Genomic DNA, 24,535 nt, shown 5'->3' with positions numbered 1-24,535 from the left:
TTACTTCAACCACTCAGATTAAAATTCAAGCAAGTATTCTTTCAAATACACAAAAAACAACCATTGCCAAAATAAGTATGCTTTTAATTGCATTAAGAAACAGTAGCACTGAGTTCATGTAACTTTTTTTATAAAAAACCACAATCAATAAATGACAATGTTATAAAGTATCATCAAATATACCAAATAATACAAAAGGCACTTAAAAATGAATATTCAACATCAGAATAGTTTCTAGGGCATATATTTGGAAACGTACTTGGTTGTATTCCCAGAGTGTTGTTCAACTGACAATAAGGCTTTTAGCAGTGGAACGGGGGAGGAAACAATTTCAGAGTGGGTGCTCCACCCCCTGAAGCACCCACCCTGAAATTTGCTCCGGATGGTTGGGGATCTTCCAGAGAAGATTCAGTGGGGCATAAGAGCTGCTGGAGGAGGGGGAAATCATTTTTGTTTCCCTTCGGCTAAAAGAAGCCTTAAAGTCAGCTGAGTAATACAGTTAAATACAACCCTTAGCTAATATAGCTTACAGAGGATTTGTTTAAATAACTGGCTGGTGAATCCTGATAATATTTTGACTCACAAAGTTTTGGTCAAAATGCAAACTGGGTTTTCAAATACAATTACATTTCAATCAAAGTGGAGATATTCAACAGAGGTATTTGCAACTTTTCCTTTTAAAAAAACACATCTGAAAATCAACAAGTCTCAAATAACAGAACATTATAAATAAAGTAAAAAGTAACTTTCTGAAAAGTTTGTAAAGTTCAGCAAAACTGGATAGCAGCACACAGTTTCCAGTGCTCCCTGGTGCATACCCAAGGCTTATCTGCTTTTGTTCATGTTTTTAACTATCTCTCCAAAGTTCAGACAAAACAAAATTGCTCTCTCTCTTAAAAATGCTATGATTGTTACAGATACAGGACAGTTAACAACAATATAACAATATAAGTTAACAACATCACAATGAGGACCATCAAACTGGAAAAAGAAACAAGTATTTATATGGCATGTTACAATTTTATTGATTATGCAGAATCTATTCAACATTGCTTCTGTCCATCAACTGCTCATGGGATACTGTGGAATGACACTTTGGTCTATTCTCATTAGGTCTTGATTCTAATGTATTATTCTTTAACACTATCTCTGCTCTTCAGAGGGGGGGGGTGAGTTGAAAATATTGTTATTGTTTTCTTAGTTTTTATAGGAAAGCGATAAACCAATAAACTATATTTTCATTACATGTCTTTTTAAAAAGAAGGGTAAAAATCCACTGGCTTCTTTCTGCAATTACATTGCTATCATCCTCGTTTTTTAGACAAAATGATGGAATTAAACAGACAGGGGAATTTATTAATTGCAAAATGTGAGACATTCAATTGTTAAAATTATTTGTAAATTCTATGGGAAAACAATTTTTGAATCTTTTCTTGAACATAAAACATCTCAGTGTGTGCAATAATCATTTTTACAGTGCCCACCCCTGTCAGTCACTTTTTACTTTACGGCCCAATTCCATCAAATACATGCACCATAAACAAGACATGCCCATGATATTACTCACATTTGTGACATTTAGTTTAAGGGAGTGCTATCTAGGCTTCGGCTTCTTTTTTCCAGATGCATTTTCTTGTAGGTCTGAAATGTAGCTTTAGAATCCTTCACAGGCATTCCATCCAATAATTTTATTGCAGTATCAAGAGGAATGCCATCATTAACTGCAGAATAGTGACAAACAATTGCACTGTTAATCTGGAGGATTTATAGAGAGACAGACTTGCAAAATTCAGCTTTTCCTGCCAAAACTCCAAAGCTATATATAAAAAACAATACTAGGAGTAAGTCCCATTGAATCTGCTAAAACTTACTTTTGAGTAGGCAAGTATAGAAGTGCATCATTACTATTCAACCATGATACTCAGCCACCCAATAAGTTTGGTTTAACATGCTATGCTGTGTTAAGGCTTTCCAAGTTCACTCAAGCTTCAAAATACTAGACAAGTCACAACCTTAACAGACATGTTATTGAGGCAATATAGGTATGGCATGGTATCCTGTGCTGTGGCTAGTTCCACCACTATCTTGGAGCTGCCAGGACAGAGTGGTACACCTAAGACGGTAGTTACATCTGTTCTCTGCAATAGACATATATGTTGTCCATAACTAGACCACCTTGGACAATATTAATGTGGAGAGTTGGTTGAAATCTGGACTTTGGCACTTAGGGAAGCTTTTGACACCAACTATTCTTCTGAGAATGAAGGGTCCTCCCTCCATCAAGTGCCTCACTAAGTGTCAAGTCAGTTTCAAGCTAGCATTCAACCTCACAAAATCAAGTTTATTGATTTATAACAGGAAATCAAAAAGTTACCTTACTTTTCGCTGCCTCCCATTTATTTCATTTGCAAATTTTCTGATGAGGAATTCTGCAGAACTTCTGCACTATTTTGCGATATTCTGGTTGGCCCTAATTTTGGCATTATCCTTATATGGATTTTAGAAGTTACCTTGAGCTTCACATTCTTCAGTTTTTCTTCTCTTAACAGGGTTGTAATTTAACCAGTCTTCTCTTTTACTTTTGACAGCTGCAAGTCATAATTGCAAGTAATGAGTAAACAGTCAGTTGTCTATGAAATTCAGACTAATATACTTGGGTCAGGGACAACCACAAACACCCCACGGTCGATGTAGTACAATGATCTGAAGCAACCCATGTATTCATAGATCACAAAATATACAAAGTTGTTCTCTCACTGGCTATTTCTCAACTATTAACTTCCTTTACTTGGAAACCCTCTAGAGCCAAGCATTGGTGAAACACATTGCAAAAAATGCCCGCCTTGTCAATACTCAAGGGAATTTACCTGGAGGCTGTTGCACCTAAAAGCCTGAGCTACATGAAACTTTGGTCTGTTTCAGCAGGGTTTTCAGAATGTTCAAGAAAATGAAGTGACATTTTATCATGCTTGATTGATGTGTAAAAAAGCTTAAAAATATTACATTCAAGTACATAAACTGATACTGAGGGTTTTGAAGGTCAATTTTCAACTGAAACCAAAACTCTTCCAATGTATGTTGAAATTACTGGACTTAAGAGATGGCGAAACGAGTGTTTTAAGCAGAGAAAAATCAGTGTCAAGATTTACTAACGATTGGATACTTCTTAATAGACTTTTTGAATAAAAATATGCAATTATGACATCTGGGTGTGAGGACTGAGGAGAATATTGGTCTATAGAAGATGGATTGTTCAGTGTTACCTTGGAGTGGATGTGTTGAATAATTATCTATATAGCTAGCAGATGAAGAATGGGATGTTCTTTCTTTATTTCCCCTCCTCCTCCTTCCATTTTTATTTATTCTATGTAACCAGAATGGCACCATCCACACACAATAGGTTTCTCCCAATGTTAGAAGCCAATAAAAACCTTTAGACAAAAAACCTAAGGCAGATCTCTAAAAGTTTGAATAAGTCAAATAATTATGGTAGATTTCTCTGAAAGACCCTCCAAAACCAGCTCAATTGTGAAATACTGACGGACAGGGAGGAAAACTAATATTTTGCTCCACCGTTCCTCTGGCTTGGTTTCCAGAACCTTGATATCTTGATCACTCTCCTCTGCATACGTTCTAGCATGCGTCAATATCCTTCTTAAATTGTGGTGCCCAGAACTGGACCCAGCATTCCAGGTGAGGTCTGAACAAGGCAGAATAGAGCAGTACTGTTATTTCCCTTGATCTGGCCATTATAAGTCTGTTGATGTAGCCAATACCATTACCTTTTTTGCTGCTGCATCTCCCTATTGACTCATGTTAAGCTTGTGGTTCACTAAGCCCCCTATATCCTTTTCACATGTAGTATTGGAAAGCCAGGTGTTCCCCCATCTTCTCTACGCAGAGGACCTACTACTTGCTCTAGGAAGGCACAATCCAACTATTCAGTCTATAGCAGACATCCACAGTAAGGTCACTGTTGTTTCTCTGTCTTCTATGCTTCAGATGCTGGATCTCTTCACCAGTGAACACATCCCTTTACATATAATTCTACTCCTCCTCCCTTCCTGTTTGTTCTATTCATTTTGAGCAGGCTATACCCCCCAATTCCTACATTCCTGTCATGAGTCTCATCCCACCAAGTTTCAGCAATGCCCACCAGGTCATATTTGCTATCCTGTATTATGAGCTCCAATTCATCTTGCTTGAATCCCATACTCTGTGGATTAGTATAGAGACAACATAAAGCATGATTCATTCCCTCCAGCTATTTCCTTCTCGTAGTTTCTTGTCCTTTAACAGGTTTATGGATGCTTAAGTATTAATGAATCATATCATTCATGTTAACTCTAAAAAGAAATGTACTCAAGCTCACCACTGTTACGTATATGCATTTTAATCATCTAAGTTAGCTAAGTACCTCTAAGATTACTTCACTGGTTACCTGCTAAGACAGTCTTTGTGAAGCTAATGAGGAACTCTGCTATACTCGCCTCTCCTGTCAGTCAAGCACAGCTCATCCACAAGGCAGGAAACTTTCTGTTAATAAAAGTTAAAAGCATCTTGTGTCTCAAGTTTCCTGCCTTGTGGATGAGCTGTGCTCGACTGACAGCTCCTTGACACCAACAAGCACACACAAAACACATTTTAAAATGTAAACGTAAGCAGGGGAAATACTAAAACTAATACAAGTCTGCATTTACAACTTCCTATTTAACAGGAGTTGTATTACAGGTTGGCTTGATCATATCATACCGTACCTGTGATAGGGGTTTTGTCTTTTTCAGGAAGATTCTTTCCACCTAAAAGTTGTTCTTCTGAGACCGATTTTCCAAACAATATCTCTGGGCACATTTTGAACTCAAGCATTTTCGGTTTCTCCATTTCTGGATGCTGAGAGGATGCGCTGCTGTTCTTTTGATCCTCACACAATGCTGAAGCACTACTGGATTTCACATGCCATACTGGTTTGGAATGTGAATCTAAGTTTGTCAAACAAATGGTTTTCTGTGCAATCCTTTTGAATGCAACTTGGTTCAAATATTTTTTCTTTTGTTCTCTTTGTAGAGAAATTGACAGTATACCAGTTCTTCTGCTGAAACATGTTTTTTTATCAGAAAGAGATCTCTCAAGTCGCTTGTCTCTATTACGAGTATCTAGCACAGCCTCTTTAACCGAGAAGGGAGTTTTAAGTATATTGGAAGCATGGCTCATGTGTTTTGGTGATGCATCTAAAGGATTTCTGTAATTGCCTACATTTTTCTTCTCTTTCGAATACGCAAATTTTTCCAAATTTAGCTTCAGACTTTTCCTTTGAATACTTTCTTCATTGTGTTCAATATGCTCAGTCCTACTTGGTTCCTTGTTTATCCTTGTGTGCCCCAAATTTTTTTTGTATCCGTAGTTTTTCTCAAAATCTAATTTCTTCCTTACATTTAAATGTTCTGGTGAAAGCATGGTAGATTTATGCTGAGGGCTCTTAATTTTAATACTGTTTATATTTGGGGACTTTATGGCATCATTATTCTGGTTTACCATAGCCTTATGCTTTTTTCCTATTGCCATTTTTCTCTTCAAACCCTTACTCAAAGTTGGTCCCTTAATAATGCGTGTTTCATTGGAGTCCCGTTTAATTTTATATCTTTCTTGGTATGTGTTGCGCTTTATTTCTATTCTCCTTCGATGATCTGTCTTTGATCTTACAACATGTTTTTCTTTTGATGTTCTCTGTTTAACCGAGGTTTCAATCTTGGAGAGAGTTCTAGCAGCAACCACTTTTAAATCTTTTGTGCTTGAATGGCACTGTGTTTTATCTGCAGAGACATTATCTCTTTCACGTGTGTGGTTCTGTATTTTAATTTCAATTGTTTCAGTCGTCAAAGTAGGAGAAGATGTATGGAGTGGCAATTCTTCCATTTCCTGCTTGACAGGTATATTAAGTTCTTGAGAGCCTAGTTTTTCTAGAGATGAAAGTGGAACAATTTCAGGATCTATTTTAGATTCATTTTCTTGAAGACCAGTTTTTGCATCAGCTTCTGGTTTGACTTTAGATACAGTTTTAGACTGTGGACAAATGTCCACCTTCTGCTTTGAGGCAACTTTTTCAGGCAGTATGCATTTACACGGCTCCACTCCCATTGTTGAAGCTAGCCAACCCTGGAGGCAGCAATATTTATGCTTACTGGGTTTTGCAGCTGTTGTTTCTGCTGAGATATTTCGGCTGTCATAAGGTACAGCTTGATCAGTTTGACTATGCCTTTTATTCTCTTCCATCAAGTCATCTTTAAATTCTGTTGAAAACTGGTCAACTTCACAGTTTTTTGGTATGTTAGAGGAAGATTGACTCCGTTCAGGAAACATTTCTTTCATCTGTTCAGAGGTTAATATTGTTATTTGTATTTGTGAGGGAGTTTCCACAGAACTTTGAGGCTTTTCTTCATCTTCTTTCTCACTTAGTTTAGTCACAAAATCGTTATTCTCTGGGGTTTTTAAAGCCTTTGGAAAACTGATTCCGTAAGGAAATTCTTTCAAGAGTTCAGTCAGCTGATCGTTTAGTACTATTTTAGGAGCTTCAGTGTCGATTCCAGAATCTGGTTGATTTTCTTCAAATAGCGCACTTTTTGTGGCATCCTCTTTTGCAGTAGCGTTCGTTCCATCTGCAATACTACTGCTGAATATGTTTCCCTTATTTACAGGTAAAACCTCATTATCACTGCTGAAGTCTGCACTATGAATACAATCATAGAGTGTATCCTGCTTAAGTTTCTCTCCTGAAAGAGGAGTACTTTGGGGCATGGAACTGCTTTTTCCTTCCTCAGAATCAATGACATTCCCCTCATTTGAAGCTTTCCCACTTTGAGGAATCTCTAAATTCGACAATTCGTCTAACAGCTTTTCTGTAGTGGCATCTGATAAGCGGTCTTGGGATGGCAAAAAGGTATCTCCTTCTGAGGCACTCATGATAATTTCAGATTCACTTTTCAAAAGGCCAGAATGCTGCTCACTATGATGCAAATACGGCATATATTCTTCTGAAGTGTCATTTTTCTTACTAGACTTCAAAGGGCTACTATTAAAAATACAAGCTATTTGTGAATTGTAAAACTCATCACCTTGTACAAGAGTACACACACTGGATATCTCGAACACAGTGTCATTCAGCACAACTTCAACGGCATCTCCTGGTTCTTGCAAATCTGAACTACTTTTGAAAGATTTTACATCTTTCTGAGGAACTTGATGAATTAAGCAATCCTTGTTCATTTCAGCTTTGACTATCAAGGTTTCTTCACTGGATTTGGTGGTTTTTTCATGAATATCTTCTTTCTTAACAGTAATACCTGTGTTTGAAGATGAACGAAGAGTTCCTCCTGCCCCTTCATCAGCAGCTGGTACTAAGGACCTAAGCTCTTGTAAATTACATACACTGTTTTCTTCAATAATTGGATACATTTCTTCCAAAATAGATGAATGAGTTTTTTTCTGCACTTCATGTTGAATACTCTCTTTTGACATTATCAATGGAGTAACAATGGCAACTTGGAGTTCAGAACCCTTGAGTAAATTGGAATTTACGGAATCAAGTTTTTTTCCAAGAGAGGAAGGTGCAGAAGACGTAGTTGTTTCAGTTGATCCAACTGTAACTTTAGTTTGGTCTTTCTGAGTTAATGAAGTGGGAAGATTTTCCAAAATCTGCTGTGTTTTTCCCCCATCTACTCCAACTTCTGATAAGGACAAAGACACAGTTGAATCTTTATTTTTACATAAGTGTTTCAAAGCTCCTGGCAAATTTTTGGTCCATAAAGCAAGACCTTTTTTTACTACCTCCCAACTAACGTCTGTCATTACAGAAGGATTTCCAGTAACTGAGGTCTTCTGCATTACGCCTGCTTCTTGAACAGTTGCTTTCTGAAGAGAAGCTGAATTAAATGTATCACAAATATTTTCATTGCTCCCAGCTACAGTTTTTCTTTCATTTTTTTGCAGACAAGTGTTACTCTGCTCAATGCACTCTCTGTCTTCTTTTTTTGATAAGGATGATCCATTTGAGGCAGGTGGGTTCTGATTTGAACTCGGAACATTGTCAGTAAAATACTGGCCAGGGATTTCCATTTTACTCTTACACCAACTCCCCAATTGATCGATGGCAGATCTTGTAGTCAGTTCATAACCAGGACCATTTTTTGTGCATGTCAAAGGCACTTGGGTAGAATCCATTGTAATGTTTGACCTCAGTTTAGAAGCATCATCAATATTATTCACACGAGTTTCAGATACATCACTGCTAGAAAGCATAGGAGCACTAGATGAATGATCTTTGATGGCCAAATGATGGGACCCTCCTTTTTCAACATAATCGTTAAATAACATATTTTCATCAGTAGTACCTTTAAGCATATGCCTTAGAATTGGCTCTAAGTGATTATTGGTTTTCACTGATAAAGGAGCATATTTGACTTCACCAGAACTGTAGGACATAGGAGGAAATGATTGAGTGGTATCATATGGAAGAGGCTGAATTGCTTGATTGGAATCCTTTGGCAGTGGCAAAGACAGATTGAGATTGGTATTGTAAGAAGCAAGTGAGGTGGCAGCATTTTGACTCTGAACAGCATTTTGATTGTGAACGGAAGTGTCAGCAGCCTGACCATTCTGTACTGAAGATAGGTACATTTTTAATTTCATTTTATAGTCCATAGCTAATTTTGAGAATGTCTTCTTGAATTCATGCAGTTTTTTCCCATCCAGTACTAGTCTCTCTTTTGTTATTTTATCTTTCAAGTTCTCAGGAAAATGTATTGAGCCATTAGCTAGATTCTTTTCTTGTTCCAAAGTCCTATCCGTTTGTGGTGTTAAAGCGACATCAGAAGGAACTGTTCCAACAACTCGCACATTGTTACAAAGGCTTGCTCCAACTTCAACTGATGACTTGGCCAGTTCATTAGGAAGCTGATTTGAAGTCCTATATCCACTTGCACTATATGGAATGTTGCTTACTGCATTAGTTTCTTGGGTGAATGGTACAGATTGATGTTTTTCACTAAGCTGAGTTGAATACAGATTACTACTTTGATCCAACCTAGGACTGTGGTAGTTCTGTACATTTTTATGGGATATATTTGCAACTGCCTGTCGAAGTACAAACTGTCCATGGTTTCTTTGTGCAGGAGGAACTGGGTATGATGGTGGATTTCGATCTTGAGAGAAGGTCTGTGCTGCATTCTTAGAATTATGATGGGCTGGTACTCCATACTGTATAGGACTTACAGTATTAGGGGCATAGTATTGTGAATGCAAAGCTGCTTTCAGGCTTGAACTTGGGCCAATGATTTGGTTTTGAGTATTTTGCTGTAAAGGGAAAACAAGACATGAAAGGTTCTGCTGAGAATTTGAGTACTGATTTGATGCCTGGTTAAAAGGCACTGTAGTATCTATTTGGTAGGTAGCAGGTCCATTAACATGATAGTAGTGCACCGGCGTTGGCAGTCCTTTTGAACATGTATTACTTTGGCTCTTTTGCCAATATACTGAAGTAGTCATAGAAGTAGAATGATTCTGTAATGGTCGATTATTGTAGCTATCCAAGGCAATAGGCAGATTGACTGTTTTCTGAGGTATATTTTGCATAGGATTTTCAGTACTACCTTGTACGACTACAGGGGAGGAAATATGCACATTCTTTGTCAAACTCGAATTCTGAGTCATGCCATCAGCCATCTGGACATTCTCAGAGGAAACATGTCCAAGTGAATTGGGATGTAGCGTAAGAACAAGGTGGGCTGGCTGAACGTCATTATGTACAGATGTTTTAGGCAGAATAGGACGTAAAGTATTGGAGCCTCCAGGATTTTGAAAAGGCAAGTTATTTGCAAGGGTATTCATTCTATTAGAGAGTATTTTTATGGTTTGATCATTTCCAGAGTAAGTTCCAGAATTTTGAACAGATACATTTGCTTGAAAAACTGCTGCTGTAAATTGTTGTGACTGATGTTGTTCCTGAATTTGAACATTGTTTGTCTGAAAGTTGGAGGTCAGGGTAGATCTTGTGCTCCAATCCATTGTGCTGATAGTTCTTTTCTTTTCAGGAATCTGACAAGTGAGGGAGAAAATAAAAGATTTTAAACAAATATACTTTCATGTATGCAGTAATATTTAAAAAGTAGGAACTGCAGAATAATTCCCTGTGGGTTGGGCTGACAACACACCAATAAAAAAAGTTAACTGTAAGTTCAGGGAGGAAATACATAAAGGTAGTTTTGTGAATTCTCAGACATATAGCAATCCTATCCACATGTATGTGGGAGCAAGTAACAAATTTACATCCAAATAAACCCACACAGGAACAGGTTGCCAATAATAATAATTCAATGCAAGGACAAGTTACAGATAGGTAGCCGTGTTGGTCTGCCATAGTCAAAACAAAAAAAATTCCTTCCAGTAGCACCTTAAAGACCAACTAAGTTAGTTCTTGGTATGAGCTTTCGTGTGCATGCACACTTCTTCAGATACACTGAAACAGAAGTTTCCAGACCCTTCTATATAGTGAGAAGGTGGGGAGGGGTATTACTCAGAAGGGTGGTGGGAATGGGTGATTGGCAGATAGCTGTGATGAGCCTGTTGACGACTCTTAACGACTGCAATAGGTCTTACAGGAAAAAGCAAGGGGTGAGAAGGTGAAAAATGGCTTTGTCATGTATAATGAGATAAGAATCCAAGGTCTTTGTTCAGACCAGGTCTCTCCATGGTTTTAAGTTTGGTGATAAGTTGCAATTCAGCAGCTTCTCTTTCCAGTCTATTTCTGAAATTCCTTTGTAATAAAACAGCTACTTTGAGATCTTGTATAGAATGTCCTGGGAGATTGAAGTGTTCTCCTACTGGTTTCTCTGTCTTGTGATTCCTGATGTCCGATTTATGTCCGTTTATTCTTTGGCGTAAGGTCTGGTCTGTTTGTCCAATATAGAGAGCTGAAGGACACTGTTGGCATTTGATGGCATACACAATGTTAGACAATGAGCAATTAAATAGTCCCAAGATGGTATGTGTGATGTTGTTGGGGCCAGTAATGGTGTTGTCTGGGTGTATGTGGCAGCAAAGTTGGCATCTGGGTTTATTGCAGGCTCTGGTGCCAGTGTCCGTGTTAGGTCTGGTTGTAGTATTATTGTGGGTTAGGAGTTGTTTCAGATTGGGTGGCTGTCTGTAGGCAATGAAAGGTCTTCCTCCCAGAGCTTGAGAAAGAGAACTGTCATTGTCCAGGAGAGGTTGTAGATCTCTGATGATGCGTTGTACTGTTTTAACTTGGGAGCTGTATGTGATGACTAGAGGTGTTCTGTTTCAGTGTATCTGAAGAAGTGTGCATGCACACGAAAGCTCAATGCAAGGAGATAATGCAAAGCTAGGGACAACAAGACAACAGCACAGCACTATCATGCCTTTAATGTGTGGAACTGGCTGTTCTGTAAACAGCTGGCTTGGGGGCAATTCCAGTTAGGAATGTAGCAGGGCCAGGGGTTAAAGTCCTCCCCCCATACACCATGGTCTCAGTCAAGATCAGGTTAACTAGGCAAGGGGTAACTGGTGTGACTATTCAACTAGGGCTGGGCAATACCTGGTTTTCAACATATTAGCAGCTAAATGCCGCAACATGCTAATGTATCACAATGCATGGGATTTATCTCAGCTGCTTCTTCCCACCTCAGGAAAGGAAGAGGCAATCAAGATACACTGACCAGCCCTAAATGGTGAGCAAGCCCTGGTGTCTCTCAGTCTCACATACAAGTAAGAGGAGTGTGCGGGCTGTGTTGAAACACTCCGCTCAGCTGGGGAGGAGCCTCCCACTGCTAGCTGAGTTAGTGAGCCGGAGGTAGAGCTTCATTAAAGTGCTCTGCTGAGGCGCAGGCGGCCACGCACCCCTCAGTGTAGAGCAGCGTAGAACCATTTAAAGAAGCCCCCTACCACTGCTTGAGCCAGTGGCAGGGCGAGGGCTTTGTTAAACTACTCCACTGAGGTGTGGGCAGCCAAGGGAGGAACAAGCTGCATCGGCCCCAGGCCTTGCTGATGCAGCTTGTTCCTTCCTCTGCAGTTTGAGGGCCAGAGAACAATAGCAGCTTCACCTAATGGTATGCCGCAAGTGAAATCAGCGCTGCTCCCAAGTCCCTCCACCGCCAGGTGAAGGTGCCATCGTACTCTGGCCCTCAAACTGGTCCTGGTAGATGTGTTGATACATTGCCCAAGCTTACCACCAACCCCCCAGCTCAACCTTCTGGTCACTGAAGGCAGGTGGGTGGGACAGACATGGTCTGCCGAGAGAGCTGCTTTCCAGCCCCTCTCAACCGCACCCTTCCCACTTTACCCGATTTCAAGTATACACACAGGATCTGGAAACATAACTCCAGCATAAGTGTGGGGGGGGGGGACACAATGATGACAGCTGCATTAAAAACAGGTTGTGTATGTTTCTGCTTCATAAACTCATGAAAGCTGTGATTAGCCATGACAGGGCACTGTAATGCAGCACATTAAAATATACATATCCCCTAGTTTCTATGATCTGCAAAAAATGAACAGCAACTGAATTAAGTAACAAATCAATACTTACGACTGGTTATTTCTGAATTTATCCAAGTTTATTTAATCTTCAGTAGTATCAGTATTCTCATAAGGTTTCTGAAAAACAAACAAAAATAATGCATGGTTCCCATACATCTATACTTTTTCAATACATATGGAATTGCTACACAGAAAGATAATACAGATGATATTCAAAGAGAAGTGACAAATTTGGTTAAGATTGATCTGCCACTTAAAAGCATAACATCCCTCAATACACAAGTATCCTTCACAAAAAGATGCACGAAAATATCTTAAGGGGTGGGGGGATAAAACAAAGGTTTAAAATTAGCTTAGGTCACAGTGCCCAAAATAAGGAAATGTAAAGTGAGCCACTTTTGCTCTAGCAGCAAACATTAGCTCTAGTACAACATGAGACAATCAAATAATTGAAATCTCTACAAAACTGAAAGGATATCTATTTAATTGTGCTAAGAAACTGAGGGGAAAGGATTGCAATTTTTTTTAAAAAAAAATGACTTATAAGATTGGTTGCTGATTAGTTACTGGTTACTATATATACACTAGTGGCCAAAATTGTGGAAACCCTTTGGAAAAAAGTATTTCAGAGGCTTGATGGTTCATACCACCACTTTTTTGGGGTAATACTATAAAATTATATCAATAGAAAGGTAATTTTATGAAGAATGTAATGCAATAACATTTATGAAGGATTATTTATTACAACACCAGTCAAAGAAGAAATGTGAAACACAGAAAAAATGATATATACTAAGATTCTCAGAGTGTCAGTTACCGTATATTTCGCTCTATTGGACACAGTTTTTCCCCTCCAAAAATTGAGGGGAAATGTGTGTGCGTCCTATGGAGCGAATGCAGGCTTGTGCCATAGCCGCACGCAACCCCTCCGGCAGGGAGAGGCTGCACGGGGCTATGGCTTCTTTAGCCCTGCACAGCGTCTCCCAGCAAGGAGAGGCTGCACGGGGCTAAAGGGGAAGCCAAAAAGCGAGTGGGATCCATCCCGCTCGCTGCCTTGCCTTCTTCCATAGCTGCGTGCAACCCCTCCGGCAAGGAGAGGCTGCACGGGGCTAAAGGGGAAGCCAAAACAGTGAGCGGGATCCATCCCACTCGCTGCCTTGGGTTGTTCCATAGCTGCGCGCAACCCCTCTGGTAGGGAGAGGTTGTGTGCAGCCTGTACGCTGCTCTTTGGGGCTGGGGGGAAAATATTTTTTTCTTGATTTCCCCCCCCCCCAAAAAAAAAAAACTGGGTGCGCCCTATGGTCCGGTGCGCCCTATGGTGCGAAAAATACGGTAATACTTAGTTGGGTAACCTTTAGCTTTAATTACGACCTAACAACACCTTCCCATGGAATGAACCAATTTTTTTAGTTCTGCAGCTGTAATAATGTGAAACCAAGATTGAATTATTGTCTTTATTAATTTGGTTTTATTGCTGCATAGCTTCTGACATAACCAGTTTTTTTAGTTGGATCCATTCCATAGATTTTTAATTGGGTTAGGGTCTGGGCTATGTATATTTGGGCATTTACATTCCCATTAATGATGCAATTCTGCCCACACATTTTGTTGTCATACAACTCCAGATCATAACACTAACTAGGTGTTTCATGTTAGGTGTAGTACAAGTAGGATATAAATCTTCTCCAATACTTCTCCTCATGTATTTCATGCCATCACTACCAAGCAGGGAGATTTGAGTCTCATCATTCAAAGTAACTGTCCCATTGTTCCGCTGTTCAATTAACATGGGTTTTAGCCCAGTTTAATCTTTTCAAGCAGAGGTATCAATGGCTTTTTCCTTGGAATTTAGACCATATTCCTGCAGTCTGCGCCGAATAGTCCTTGCAGTCAACTTCACGTTACACTGCGCCATGTCATCTTGAATACATCCAGATGATTTTCTTCTGTCACGTAGGCAGTCTCTTAATTCTTCTATCATCACTTGCTGTTGTGCACCTCTTCTTGCCTTTATCAGTCTGATTTTCTAGTAACAGTCTCCTTAGGTAAAGGTAAAAGGACCCCTGACCATTAGGTCCAGTCGTGACTGACTCTAGGGTTGAGGCGCTCATCTCACTTTATTGGCCGAGGGAGCCGGCGTATAGCTTCCGGGTCATGTGGCCAGCATGACTAAGCCACTTCTGGCGAACCAGAGCAGCACACGGAAACGCTGTTTACCTTCCCGCCAGAGTGGTACTTATTTATCTACTTGCACTTTGACGTGCTTTTGAACTGCTAGGTTGGCAGGAACAGGGACCGAGCAACGGGAGCTCACCCCGTCATGGGATTCGAACCGCCGATCTTCTCATCGACAAGCCCTAGGCTCTGTGGTTTAACCCACAGCGCCACCCGTGTCCGAGTCTCCTTACACCTCTTCAAAATTTAGAAATGCCACCTTTGGTTTAGTTTCCACCAATTTTTCTTCTAATTTCTTCATAATTGTAGCCTTGTTCACTTTATACAGTGGTACCTCTCAAGACGAAATTAATTCGTTCCCCGAGTTTTTTTTCTTCTTGCGAGTTTTTTGTCTTGCGAAGCACGGTTTCCCATAGGAATGCATTGAAAAACAATGCGTTCCTATGGAAACCGCTTGCCGGGCTGGCGGTGTGGAGAAGGGCTTTTCTCCCCACCGCAAGCCTTCAGGACAGGTCTGGGAACAGAGGGGAAGGCGTGCTGCACTTCTCCTCTTCCCGGAGCTTGTGGGGCTTGTGGTGAGAAGGGCTTTCCTCCCCACCGCCAACATTCAGAACAGCATTCTGAATGTTGGCGGTGGGAAGGAAAACCCTCCTCCCACCGCAAGTCTTCAGGACAGGTCCGGGAACAGAGGGGAAGGCGCGTTGCGCTTCTCCTCTGTCCCCGGACCTGTTCTGAAGGCTGGCAGTCCACCGCCAGCCTTCAGAACAGCCATCCAAAGGCTGGCGCGGGGAGAAGGGCTCTCCGCCCCATCGCCAGCCTTCGGAGCAGCCTTCCGAAGCCTGGCGGGGGGAGGAGGTCTCTCCGCCCCACCGCCAGCCTTCGGAGGAGCCTTCCAAAGGCTGGCGGCGGGAGGAGGTCTCTCCGCCCCACCGCCAGCCTTCGGAGCAGCCTTCCGAAGGCTGGCGGCGGGAGGAGGTCTCTCCGCCCCACCGCCAGCCTTCGGAGGAGGTCCGAGGACAGTGGGGAAGACGCGCTTCGCTTCCCCGCTCCCCCCGGAGATTTCCCTATGGGCTTTCGTCTTGCGAAGGAAGCCCATAGGGAAATTCGTCTGGCGAAGCACCTCGAAAAACGGAAAACTCTTTCTTGTGAGTTTTCCGTCTTGCGAGGCACCACTGTAGTACTATTTTACATTGCTTTCTGGGTGACCAGTCCTCTTTGCACCATTTCTTTAATTTTATAATATTATTTTTTAATTTATACCTCACCCATCTGGCTGGCTTTCCCCAGCCACTCTGGGCGGCCTCCAACAGAATAAATACACAGTAAGAGACCAAACATTAAAAACTTCCCTAAAAGGGCTGCTTCAGGTGTCTTCTAAAAGTCAGACAGCTGTTTGTTTATTTCTTTGACATCTGGTGGGAGGGCATTTATTACAAGCTCACTAAATGAAAGGGGGAAAAAACTCAACCAACTAGATAGCAATCATATAACATGCTGACAAACATCCTCCTGTCAGCTCCAGTACATAACATTGATAGCTGAAACCTACTGTGACCTGATTGGATCATTGCCATAACAAGATGACACCTGATTGGCTCTTTAAACACTCATGCTCATTGACTACTTTCAAATGAAGGAAAGCCACTGTATATCAACCTAAGCAAGCTGTGCTATTTCTAGTTATTTGACTATAACTTTTGATAGAATACAGATAATTAAACAAACTGTTGCATTACATTCTCCATTAAATTATATTTCCACTGATAACTGCAACCTTAATATTTCATTGTTGCTTAGGGCTGGGCAATATCTGGTTGTTCAACATTGCACGAGCTAAACATTGAGATTTCGATATATCACAGTATCTTAAATAAGGCTGAAGCTATGTAGAGGCGAACAAGGTAATATCCTGGCAACAGCTACTACTTATAGGTCTAACTCTGTAAAACTGATAATTTTTTACTTACAGTTAACATATTGTTACAACTGTTATAGTACTATTGTACCAATAATGTTTAAATTAGCACAATTTCTCTAAAATTAATCAGTAGCATAGATATCAAAAGGTAAGAGAATGTCCCCTAAAAAATTAAAGTCAGTGTAACACTTTAGGATATGCAAATATAAATCACTATTGAATCTGATTGTTAATTTTCTTTTCTAAACCAAGCCAAAAAAGAATGGTACAGAAGCTGTAGCCTGAACCTTGTCCTTGCCAGGGAATCGTTCGCCCGCGTCCCCAGTACCGAAGAGAGAGCAAAAAGCACCAGGAAAGATTCTTCTTTGGAGAAAAGAGTTTATTGTAATCTGTGCACAGAGACAACCAGCAGAATAGCTTCTGAAAAACTGGCTGCCCCGCAATACACTTCAGCAAACTTTCTTATACTTTCTGAACATTCTTTCCCCTCCCATACCTTCCCCAAACTTCCCCAATCAGCTGGCAAATGTTCAACTTATTCCCTTATATGGCACATCTATATTGCTTGCTAAACATTCCATCTCCCTCATACATGTCTTTCTGCTGGCTAAGCACTCCCCCTCCCCTTTTGCTTGTACGTGTCTTTCTTATCTTTGCATTACTAAGGCAGGAAGCACAAGGCAGGAAACGGCCTCCTTAGCAGGCCTGGTTAGATTTGCAAACAGCTGCAGTTTCTTGCTAGCTGGCAAGGCAGGAAATGGACTCTTGACCTGCCGGACAGATTTAGCAAACAGCCACTGTCTGACCACAATTGCAGAAGCAGGATTAGCACAGAGATTTACTGCAGATAATATTGAGAGCAACCCTTCTTAGGTACAAGGTACAGAGAATATTGAGAGCAACCCTTCCCATCTCCCTTCAATACATTTTAACAGAAAATATAAACAAAAATTATATTTTTATTGCCAGGAAAATTTGCATTTCTTTTATAAACCAAGCCAAGTCAGAAAGAAGAGATAAAATTTTACAGAACAAAAATTATTAAATTAAATTTCTGTTTTTTTCAAGGGTAATTTGCATTTTGGCAATCTCTGGCAATAGAGATGCCTTTTGTATTTGAAGAACATTGCCGGCTGTGCTGAACACACTTTCCCTCCCCCTTTTATTCTGAAGCAACTTACAAGCCAAGCATGGTACTGGGGGAGGGGAGAGTTCCTTCCAACTTGCAGCAGGGTAGTGCCACAGAGGAGCTCCTCTCTGGCTTCACAAAACCAAGCACACCAACAAGGGAGGGGAGAGATAGAATATCACACATACACAGGAGAGGAGGGAGAGAGAGGGAGAGAGAGAGAGAGAGAGAGAGAGAGAGAGAGAGAGAGAAAGAGAGAAGCAGGGGAGGAGAATAGGGGCTGGATCACCAGAGCAAGGAAAGAAGCAACTTAGAACTGGAATGGAAAGTTAACAGAGAGAGGAGAGGCTGGGGACAGTGTTAGAAACTGGGATAGCAAAGCTAGCAGCCAAAGCACTTCTAGGAACTGAGTTGTGGGAGCCAAAACAAACTGTCCCCCCCCAGTGGCGCCTAGACATTTTATTATTTTGATAAGCATGAAGTAATATGAAAGTCAGATTAAGTGACACATTTTTAGCAGATATTGTTAATACAGTGGTACCTCGGGTTACATACGCTTCAGGTTACACACTCTGCTAACCTAGAAATAGTGCTTCAGGTTAAGAACAGAAATTGTGCTCCGGCGGCGCGGTAGCAGCAGGAGGCCCCATTAGCTAAAGTGGTGCTTCAGGTTAAGAACAGTTTCAGGTTAAGTATGGACCTCCGGAACAAATTAAGTACTTAACCCAAGGTACCACTGTACATGTTTAATTTGATGTTCACATTAAAAATATAGGTACCATAGTTCAGATTTCAAAACACTCTACTCTTTATCATTTAACTCCTTAACACATTGTTTATCCTTAAAATATACTCAAGCTTCAAAGCACATACATTTCAGTAATCCTTGAATATCAGCCAGGGACAAAAAAATGGCACCCAGACTTTTGGAAGCACTCTCAAATGGAGAATGTTTAGGCACAAAAATGTGCCTGGTGCCCTGCTAATTCCAAATCCTGGCTGGGAAGAAGTTTCTCAAAGCTCTGTTTCGCGATATCTGCTTGGAGATACTTGAGTCAGCCTGCTGCAGCGATTTCTTGCCGTTGTGGGAGGCAGGGAACAACTGAGGTGGAGTTGGCAAGAGCTGCACACACAGAAGGAAGTTGGCTTCCCTGTTTTTCCAATATTGTGCTTTTTGTATACCACACACACATTTGCAATAAATTGCAATGTCAACAGTTATCACGATTTGATGTAAAACCCAGTATCAAACAATATATTGATTTATAGCACAGTCCTAGTGTTGCTTTGCAGTGAAAACTAGTCAGGGATTTAGTTTTAGTTTATTTAGTTGCCTTTTAAAAGAGCTGTAAAATGGCAAGGTGATGCAAACAAAAAAAATACTTTTTGTTTTGGAAGTACAACTATATATTGCTTCAGCAGGGGAAACGCTGTTTCCCTACACACACAAAAGGCTACAGCACCCAACAAAGAGCCAATATTGGGTCCTAAGGGTGATGGACATTCCCCGAATTTATCTTCTGTATATCTGATTGTCATCACCAGGAGATGGTGCAACCTGTTTTGCAGACTTTATTCTCCAAACAGATAGCATACCAAAGAGTCAAACAGCAGGCCCAGGAGTTTGTGTTCCCTCAGGGAGGCCAAGCCAGCAAAATACTCATAGCAACTGGGGGGTGGGGGGACATCTGGCAAACCAGCCAACCGAGTGACGTGTTCATGTTCAACACGGCTCAATTAAAAACAGCTGCTCTGCTGAACAATCAATTCATGATATCCCTTTTTTTCTTAGATGAAATTTCTAGGTGCTAGAATTTCATCTTAAGTAGGCCACAAATACAGTATATTTACTATAACATGCCCGTATCTCAATACTACAACCAGTTCTACACAGAAATAGTAACAGCATAAAGAAGTTATAAAATCATAATACCAAATAAAACACAGAGATTAAAATAGCTCTAATCCTCATGATCCACATTGTTCATCTAGAACCTATGAGCATCAAGTTAGAGAATAGGGAACATACATCACACAGGAATAAAACATTAAATAACTTAAGCAACTGTTATCAAAATCAAAATCCTGGAGTGTAAGGCTCCACCTTAAAAGCTTTGGAGTTTCTTCACTCTATCTAGCCAACACCAGATTTAACTTGTGGCATTAAGCCAATAATATCCCAGAGGAAACTGACTAGTGTTTTCACAGGACTAGTGTTTTCACAGGACTAAACAAACAAACAAACAAATATCCTACCAATTCGCAAACTTCATCAGGTTGATTTACATTTCTACTGAAAGACCATTAACTGACTAGGTTATTTACAGAAAGTTCAGGGTCAGAACACAGCTCTTTTTGCTGCTAAACCAAATATTGTCTAAAGGCCAGATCACTGCCTATCACACAAGATGTAAAAGCATCATCTTCATGTATCAAAACAGGTAAGGATCCTTTAAAATATTTATATTCAGAATCCACCAGAGCCAGATTAGTTTTTATAAACCTTGCGACTGAAAATCGCCACTTGGTCACAAGTGGGTGTTCCTGAGTCGCAAAAAAACAAACATGACTAGGACTGAGCTGAAGATACACAAGTAGAAAATAGATTATATTTATTTCAAAGTCAATTCAGAGTTTTTCACTTTTATCCACTGAATTTCCCAGTACTGTACTGTTTTAAGAATATGTATTCTTAAAACAGAATACATATATACATAGAAATAATTACTCAAGGGGAATTTGTTCTGGTACAGCGAAAGTCAGCTAAAGATAATCTTTGAAAAACAGCAAGATTCAATCCTGGCCTGAATTTTTAAAATACATATTTAGCTTTTTACCAAAAAACAGTGTAGTAATGGACTTTGCTTTGGATTCAGATAATATTTTACCATTAGGAAATAGCACCTTGTGAAGATCACCCAGTCACATCTGTGAGGGAGGAATAAAATCAAGTCTCCAGAGTAACAGCACTACCAACTCAACACAAGCTAGGAAATTTCAGAGTTTCTTTTATGCGGCGGGGGGGGGGGGGCCTCTAAGAAGAAGGGATATCAGATCAGAGCCCTAGCAGCGCAGTCACACTGTTACAGAACCCTAAAAAGGCGATAAGGGGGTCGGAGAGAAACGAACTGTGCTTATCTCCCCCCAACACTATAACAAAATATGAAACAATCTCCCCCCGCCCGCAGAGATCAACAACTTACCTCTGACCAGGGGGAAAGCAAGTCCTCTCTCCACACTTTATGGAATCTTTAAATGGAAAAAGTAGATGGTGCGGTGGGTGCGGGCGCGTCGGGACGGGACGACGGACTATAAAAATGCATCTAATGACAAAATAAACGTGACACTTACGGCGGGCCCATTTATCCTCGCCAAGTGTGGAGCTGTTTCGACATCGTTTCCCTCCACGGGGCGGCAGCGGTCCTCGGGATCCTCGCGGGAAGCGGATTTTCACGCCTCGCAAAGCAGCAGCGACGGTGCCAGCCACCTCCTCGGCCAGGTTTGCAATGCCCGGAATCGAGTCTCTCTCTCTCTTCTCTCTCTGCTGCGCGAGTCGCAGTGGGGAGCAGGAAAAGAGAAAGGGAGAAAGCCATTAGGATTCGGTGTTACCTGACATCACAGGGGTGAGGAGAGAAACGCGGAGGGGAAACCGAAAGCTAAGAGAGCGCTCGCTTTCGCCCGACCAGCGCGCGCGCGCGCAATTCTCGCCTCCGACGCCGGGAGGCTTGGGAAATAATCCACAGCGGCGCGAAGGAAGAGGAGGATACCTCAGCGCCGCAGCCTCAGCCGCCAACCCCCTCTGCAATTAGCTGCGGTAATTGGGGCGGCGTTTTTACCCCCCCCCCCTCTTCCCGCTCGCCATTTTGAACCCACTCACGTCCTTTCCCTCCCAAGCCTTCCCCCCCCGTACCCGTTTTGTCTCTACGCCGCCCGCGGCATAGCGATCCTCCGCCGTGGCCGAAGAGGAAGAGAGAGGCAGGCGACGCCCCGATGGGCCTCAGGCGACAACTTTCCGGGAAGAAGCGGAAGCGACTCTCCAGAAGCGCTTTCCGCCCCTCGCTCTCGAAGCAATAGGAGAGAAAAAGACTCCTCAAAGTGCCAGCTTTTAGAAGGCGGATAAGCCTCGCCGCCGGGCAAAACGGAGTCGGGAGTCCAGAGAAGAGGAGAGTCTGAGCAGCGCTCTCTAGTCTCTCCCTTTCTGAAAAGCCGCTGACACATTTACCTCAGCTGTGAATGAGGAGGATCGACCAGCCGCTGCTTTCCCCTCCCTAAATCCACCTGGCCCCGCCCACGAAGGTGCGGGGGGGGGGGGCAGGAACAAGTCGCCTTCCCTGAGGAGGCAAAAGATTCCTGGAGTTTGCAGGCGGTTCTTGGGTCGGCGCCGACCTCTGTAGGCGAGGAACTGTAACCGCCGCGCTCCCTGCGGTTGTGAGACCCAAAAATGACCTCATGGTATAATTGAATACAGTGGTACCTCGGGTTAAGTACTTAATTCGTTCTGGAGGTTCGTACTTAACCTGAAACTGTTCTTAACCTGAAGCACCACTTTAGGTAATGGGGCCTCCTGCTGCTGCCACGCCGCCGGAGCACAATTTCTGTTCTCATCCTGAAGCAAAGTTCTTAACCTGAAGCACTATTTCTGGGTTAGCGGAGTCTGTAACCTGAAGCGGATGTAACCACTGTATATGTTTAGTATGTGAGGTCTAAAAAGAGATCTCATGGTATAATTGAAGATAATTTCGTATGGTATGAATGGAGATATGTCTGAAGTGTGAGCAGAACCAGATGCTTCGTGACTCTGAAGACAAAAGATAAGGAAATTATCGAATCAAAGATTAAGAACTACTGAGCCAGTTTATGGACTGGGCAAAACAGGAGATGAGCAGCCAGGATATTCTGGTAAAATGTGGGTTGAACGAGGTAACGGTTAGGTGAATTTGTACCTGGCTAGCTGAATGATTTGGACGCAGGTGGCATTGTGGGTTAAACCACAGAGCCTAGGACTTGCCAATCAGAAGGTTGGCAGTTCAAATCCCCACAACGGAGTGAGCTCCCGTTGCTCAGTCCCTGCTCCTGCCAACCTAGCAGTTCAAAAGCACGTCAAAGTGCAAGTAGATAAATACTTCCAGCGGGAAGGTAAACGGTGTTTCCGTGCACTGCTCTGGTTCGCCAGAAGCGGCTTAGTCATGCTGGCCACATGACCTGGAAGCTGTACGCCGGCTCCCTCGGCCAATAAAGCGAAATGAGCGCTGCAACCCCAGAGTCTGTCACGACTCGACCTAATGGTCAGGGGTCCTTACTAGCTGAATGATTGAGGAGTTGCATTTTCACCAAAATGCTGCAATGGTTATTTAACTGCAGGCAGCACAAACTTGCTTATATTTATATTTAGAACGGCTTGTGGTTAGGATGCTCGTAAGTGGGGCAGCTTGCAGATGAGAAACGGTTTATTTGTACGCCTCAGCAAGTATAGAACTCGCTTGCACCTGCTAGGGGTCCGGATGTGGTTGTAATAAGTAGCATCAGCGGTCCAGAATGACTCAAACTTGTTAACTGGGGGTGGTAGAGCTTGTGATTAGAAGGCAGTATCTTTGCTTGGCTTAGCAAGTAATTGCATAGACCAAATAGGGGAATTTTAGTAGGGAAATCAGGCAGTCGTGATAGGCTGTAACCCTTGCAGTACCCAGCCAATGAGGGGACAAGGGAGGGAACCTTCAGGTATAGTGAATATAAGCTTATGTTTTGCCAGTTTTTGGATGTGCCTACTTTGTTCACCTGCTCTTGCAAAGAATGTATTTTAGTCAATAAATTATTTGCTGCTTCACCAGTTTTGTTCTGATTGTATTTTAAGGAGCAGGATTAAGGGTCTTAGGACCCACTTTTTACTTCTCACACTGACCCAACCCAAAGAGTGTTACATGCTTTGGTGAAATAAAGGAACATAGCTTTATTGCTAAAACAGTATGTAAGGGCACAGAGGCTTGATCAAATAAGGGCTTTGGGGCACTGGAAAAATTAACCAAATAAGGGGCTTTGGGGGATGAAAGAGGGAGTGGGGGTTGGATTTTACATTGCAATAGACGGACGTGATAGGTGTGAACTTTGAACACCCCTTCCTAGTGGGTGGCGAAGGAGGGTGTACTGGGCCCAGGGGTAACCCGTGAAACGCAGTTCAGGACTGGTCCAGAATCCGGAGGTTCTGCTAGGAATCAATCCGACAGAGCCAAGGCAGGAAACGAGGCAGGAAACGAGGCAGGAAACGAGGCAAGGACAGGTACAGGCTCTCAGGCAGGATCTGGCTTACAGCAATGTTGTTCGCGCAACCTGGGGCGGGGTCTGACAGCCTTTTATCTTTGTTGGGGTAGCGACCGGTCCTGATTCCCCGGTGACTCACCTCCCTGTTTTGCCCGAAGGTGAGCACTCCTCCTGCAAGTACTCAGGTCTCTCCTCTCAGATCTGTGTCGATGGGTTACTAGACCCAGGGGCCGCCTCAGCCTTCCCTGACCAAACAGGCAGTGGAGCAACTGTAAGTGATGGCCCAGCTGAAGGCAACCAGGTAATCCCCGCATCTGGCGCCAGGGCAGGCTCAGGCCCCTGACTTGGCCCAGCTGGTGTTTGTTGCAGGGGAACCTGTGCAGACTGGGACTCTTCAGGATCAGGCCCCAGACTTGGTTCAGGTGATGCCTGAGGCAAAGGATCTGGTGCAGACTGAATCTTCTCTGTTTCCGAGCCCGAGTTGCAGGCTATCACATAGGGACTTGTGCTCTGGA

General features: G+C 42.1%; 1 protein-coding gene across 3 annotated transcripts; it reads right to left on the bottom strand.

The window, feature by feature from the left end:
- Positions 1-63: 63 nt before the first annotated feature.
- On the bottom strand, positions 64-23,897 carry RESF1 (retroelement silencing factor 1). 3 transcript variants are annotated; one of them, XM_083699831.1, is made up of 6 exons: positions 21,676-23,897; positions 20,969-21,309; positions 12,593-12,660; positions 4,758-10,086; positions 2,511-2,588; positions 64-1,721 (listed from the first exon to the last, which is right to left on the bottom strand). In XM_083699831.1, the coding sequence occupies exons 4-6, from the start codon at positions 10,054-10,056 to the stop codon at positions 1,579-1,581; spliced, it is 5,520 nt and encodes a 1,839-aa protein (XP_083555957.1). In that variant the 5' UTR covers positions 10,057-10,086; positions 12,593-12,660; positions 20,969-21,309; positions 21,676-23,897; the 3' UTR covers positions 64-1,578. The 3 variants fall into 3 exon arrangements, with proteins under 3 accessions (XP_083555957.1, XP_083555955.1, XP_083555956.1); XM_083699829.1 differs by having other exon boundaries at positions 21,117-21,309; XM_083699830.1 differs by having other exon boundaries at positions 21,117-21,306.
- Between the last annotated feature and the right edge of the window lie 638 nt (positions 23,898-24,535).

Source organism: Podarcis gaigeae (genome assembly GCF_964106915.1).
Source record: "Podarcis gaigeae genome assembly, chromosome: 10".
Taxonomy (NCBI): domain Eukaryota; kingdom Metazoa; phylum Chordata; class Lepidosauria; order Squamata; family Lacertidae; genus Podarcis; species Podarcis gaigeae.
The sequence above is the reverse complement of the archived record's forward strand: the minus strand, read 5'-3'. Positions and strand labels throughout refer to the sequence as shown.

What these genes read in the sequence shown, in the direction of transcription:
- RESF1 (XM_083699831.1), bottom strand. Translation starts at nt 10,056, where the DNA reads ATGGATTGGAGCACAAGATCTACCCTGACCTCCAACTTTCAGACAAAC. An exon ending in AGACAAAACCCCTATCACAG is followed by an intron (nt 2,589 to 4,757) that starts GTACGGTATGAT and finishes TATGACTTGCAG; the next exon opens with CTGTCAAAAGTAAAAGAGAA. An exon ending in TGAAGAATGTGAAGCTCAAG is followed by an intron (nt 1,722 to 2,510) that starts GTAACTTCTAAA and finishes ACTATTCTGCAG; the next exon opens with TTAATGATGGCATTCCTCTT.